This window comes from Engraulis encrasicolus, chromosome 14 (genome assembly GCF_034702125.1).
Source record: "Engraulis encrasicolus isolate BLACKSEA-1 chromosome 14, IST_EnEncr_1.0, whole genome shotgun sequence".
In the NCBI taxonomy this organism is placed as follows: Eukaryota; Metazoa; Chordata; class Actinopteri; order Clupeiformes; family Engraulidae; genus Engraulis; species Engraulis encrasicolus.
In genome coordinates this window covers 36,218,927-36,222,727 of record NC_085870.1, presented here as the reverse complement: position 1 = coordinate 36,222,727, position 3,801 = coordinate 36,218,927, and the positions used below count along the sequence as shown (strand labels likewise).

The 3,801-nt window shown below is 43.8% G+C and overlaps 1 protein-coding gene across 2 annotated transcripts in view; it reads left to right on the top strand.

The window, feature by feature from the left end:
- Positions 1-1,676: 1,676 nt before the first annotated feature.
- gdf11 (growth differentiation factor 11) overlaps positions 1,677-3,801 on the top strand; it is a 31,671-nt gene continuing 29,546 nt past the window's right edge. For both annotated transcript variants that reach the window (XM_063215596.1, XM_063215595.1), the window contains exon 1: positions 1,677-2,388. In XM_063215596.1, coding sequence (XP_063071666.1) covers positions 1,971-2,388 — 418 coding nt within the window. In that variant the 5' untranslated portion in view covers positions 1,677-1,970. The remainder of the gene's footprint in view (positions 2,389-3,801) is intronic.

Below are 3,801 nucleotides of genomic sequence, written 5' to 3'. Positions count from 1 at the left end.
GGGTGGATGGCCGAAGTTCTATGTGATGAGAAATGGTGGGTGGGGCGAGATGTGGTCCGTGGGTGGGTGGGTGGATCCTACTTCCCGCGGTAGCCTGGTGGTAGCTATGGCCACATACATATGGCAATAGTCAACATCCTTTCACAGTAAGTGATGGCAACACTACCATGATGACTAATTGAACACAAGGCCATTTTGAGCTGCTTCTTCAGTAGGCCTGGTTATACTTTTTCTGTTATATATTTGGGCTTGGCCTACGTGTACACACACTTGTCACACCATCAAGGCCGTCTGCTGGGTACGGAAGGCAATAGCCTTCTCACAGAAGGCGCTTACCCAGCCATTGTGCCATGGTCTGTCAAAAAGTACAAAGTAGGCCCACGCTTTTTTCTCATAGTGTGCCAGCCAGGTCCCCAACATAATGCCCTTATTCAGGCACAAATATGCCTAACCCATCCACACATGCCCATTAAATGGGCATAATTAATAGACTACCCTTTCATAATTTCAATGAGGACCATTAAAAAGTGTTTATTTAGTGGAACAACGTTATGGAAAGTTGGCAACAAAAATAGCCTAGAAATAATCCAAACATTACTTTACTATGATGTAGGCTATTGTATGTCATCTCTCTAACCACCAGATGGAGCTAAAACGCTATGACTTGGAGTGGCCTTGGCGCAGGCTGATGACCAGGCGCAAATACCAGCGCAAATTAAAAAGCAATCCTGTATGGACTTCAGCTCCCTTCAAAGTGACAACAGACGTGAGGATGTAAAGTTCATCGTGTGTAGTTTTTTTAAATGGGGCATTTTAAGTGTAACCATGGGTGCCTTTACTTTATAGCTATTTGAGATTGCCCATGATGATTGTAACTAGGCTACGTAGGCCTAGGCGATTGTCAGTCTAGGCCTATTCAATGTGCATTCAAAACAGGTCTGGGATAGTTTTGCCTTTATTAACTCAAAGTTGTCAAATGACAACATGTAGATGTAGCCTACACTATTGTTGGCCTTGATTAATTTGAGATTAGCTCAATTTAAGAGCAGATACACTACTATGTCAAGGCAAACATTAAATAGCCTAGTTGTTATAACTATACTCCTATCCAGTTGTGCAGCGGCATCGTTGATGGTTAATTTTTTACCTCGTAGATTTTTCTACTGGAGTTCCTAATCTATTAAATTCCTATTAAACTATGCAATATAATCTGAGTGTGAAAACGTCCAAAGATGCGTCAAAACAAAAGTTTTCGACCCAAAGTTTTCGAGTTGAACAGCTTGGTCATCAACAGGTGTCTTGTACACAGCTAACAACATGAAACCTATGCGAATGATCACCAATTGCAGTTGTTTGTAATCTCAGTCCTGTTGAAATTAACACTCAGTGGTACACATGATCGAGACAACGGTACCGAGATTCAAAAGGGTTGTGTAATAAAGCAAGTGCGTGATGAATAAGCAGTCAATAAGGTGATTTTTGAGATCTGTATTTTCAAATGGCAGCCTGACTCTCTTTCTCTCCTTCTCTCCCTCCCTCACTCTCTTGACATAGTGACAAACCTGAAAGCCTTTTGTTGCAATCTTAGCCAATGGAGACGGATTACGACACTGGGCAGCCGACATATATAAAGGGGGGCTCTCCAAACGCACTTGCACACTTTCAATGACAGATCATTCAACACCGTGGACTAAACAATATCGGAATAGGTCAACCTACCAACAAATAATTTAATAAAAAGGAAATGCAGACATTAAGCAGATAGTCTCATCCAACTGTCAGATCCAACATCGACAGTTTAATTTTGGACTCTTTATCAGTTGCAGTTATTATGGCACTCATGCACCGGTTGAAATAATTTTGAGAACCGTTGAACTAGTTGCACTTCATTGCTCGTCTTCTCTAGGAATAACCAGGACCAGCACATTCTAGAAGCGACAGAAGGGAAACTGTGTTTAACTAACACCATCATGCCAAGGTATAACTTTTTGCTCTGTTTGATGGTGATCATTTCCTTGGGACAGTCCGGCAGTGACGAGCCCAACCTTTTTCTCCCACCGGTAAGCGAGATGCCCACGGATGCTGGCGTGTCGCTTATCGAGGTGGAAGACTCAGGGGCTCGCGAATGCTCCGCGTGCGTGTGGCGGGAACAGAGCAAGGTGCTCAGGCTCGAGACCATCAAGTCTCAGATTCTAAGCAAGCTCCGACTGAAGCAAGCGCCTAACATAAGTCGTGAGGTGGTCAACCAGCTACTGCCCAAGGCTCCCCCGCTACAACAGCTTCTGGACCACCATGACTTCCAGGGGGACGCTTCTTCCCAGGACGAGTTTATGGAGGCTGATGAGTACCATGCCACCACGGAGTCAGTTATCACAATGGCATCAGAGCGTGAGTAGATCTTTGAGAGTTTATGTGGGTGACAGAAGTGACAAGCTGTCTAACCGGCACAAAGTTATCATGATGCTTGATAAGCTTCACTTAAATCTTCTATAAAACTGTGATGTAGCTGACAAAGCGTTGCCAAAGAATGGGAAAAGTGCTCAGAAACACTCTATCGTCTGTTTAAGCAGATGTCCATGGCATCAGATGGCCACTGTGCTAGTGCTGGTGCCGTCATCTCTCGCATCATATTATTTTGGGATACTGTGGTAGCCTTAGCGCCAGCTGTTACCCACGCCTGTCAAAAAATCAAATTAATTAAATGCGAACTTAATAAATCAACACGTCAACAACAACGCAAGACATGTTGGGGGATGCATACCCTAACCACTATTGTGTAATGGTTGAAATGATAACTCCTTTTTGTGTTATATACGTTTATGACAGGGCCTAACTTAACTTTGATTCCATGTAACCTCAGTATAGTCTTGCACTCTGTGCGCAATTTCCAAAAAATGTTGTGCGCTTTGGTATTGCGCATTACGCATTTGGAGCCATATCTGACCCATTACTATGGGTTAAATGTTGTCAAGTGTTATGGAACGGAAAACAAGTTATTTTTTATCGTCTGGACCTAAAATACAATACTATTGAGTGATGCTGCCTAAACATTTTAGGACGCTTTCATTGAAGCGTTTTGCGTCTTCAGCGCTCGCTTGACAGCGCTTCAAATGTGCGGCCCATGTCCGTTTGGAGTGCATAAATCAATAATGATAATGTCGCACTTGCCGGGCAGATGCACTTGAAGGCTGTGACAATGTTTGGCATTGTCCGAGAAAGAAAGCCTGCTCAGGGCAATATACTCTCTCTAACTCTTATAACAACCATACAAAATGTTGGCTTACACCATTCAGGATAGAGGCGCACATTAATAATAACAATTTTAAAAAGTCGATCCAGAAGGCCAGGATTATTTTTGTGAGATGTCACCGAGGCCCCAGCAGCTGTGTTCGATCCGTTCTTTATGAACAGCCTCCAATCGGTTCCCCTGCTGTTCTGCGCAGTGAGAAAAAGTGTGTCCAAAAAGCAGCTATTGTTCCCCCCCTTACAGCACTCCCTCACCGCCGCACTTGCCTTTTAAATGCGAAGTTTATAGGCACAGCTCGGGTTTTTTTCACCCAGGACACAAAGCAAGAGGAACAGTTGGGGTCGAGGGGAGTGTGTGACCTCTCCGGCAAGAATCGCCGGGGTTCAACAACATTTACACACATAATGTATTCTGCACAAGGCGAAGGGGGAAAAACAAGCAAATAATCCTCTCTTTTGACCAGACGCGAACAAAGATAGGTTTGTGTTCCCTTAAATAACCTTATTCGATGATTGTCACACAGCCCACGTCTTGCTTTTCTCATGCACACAATG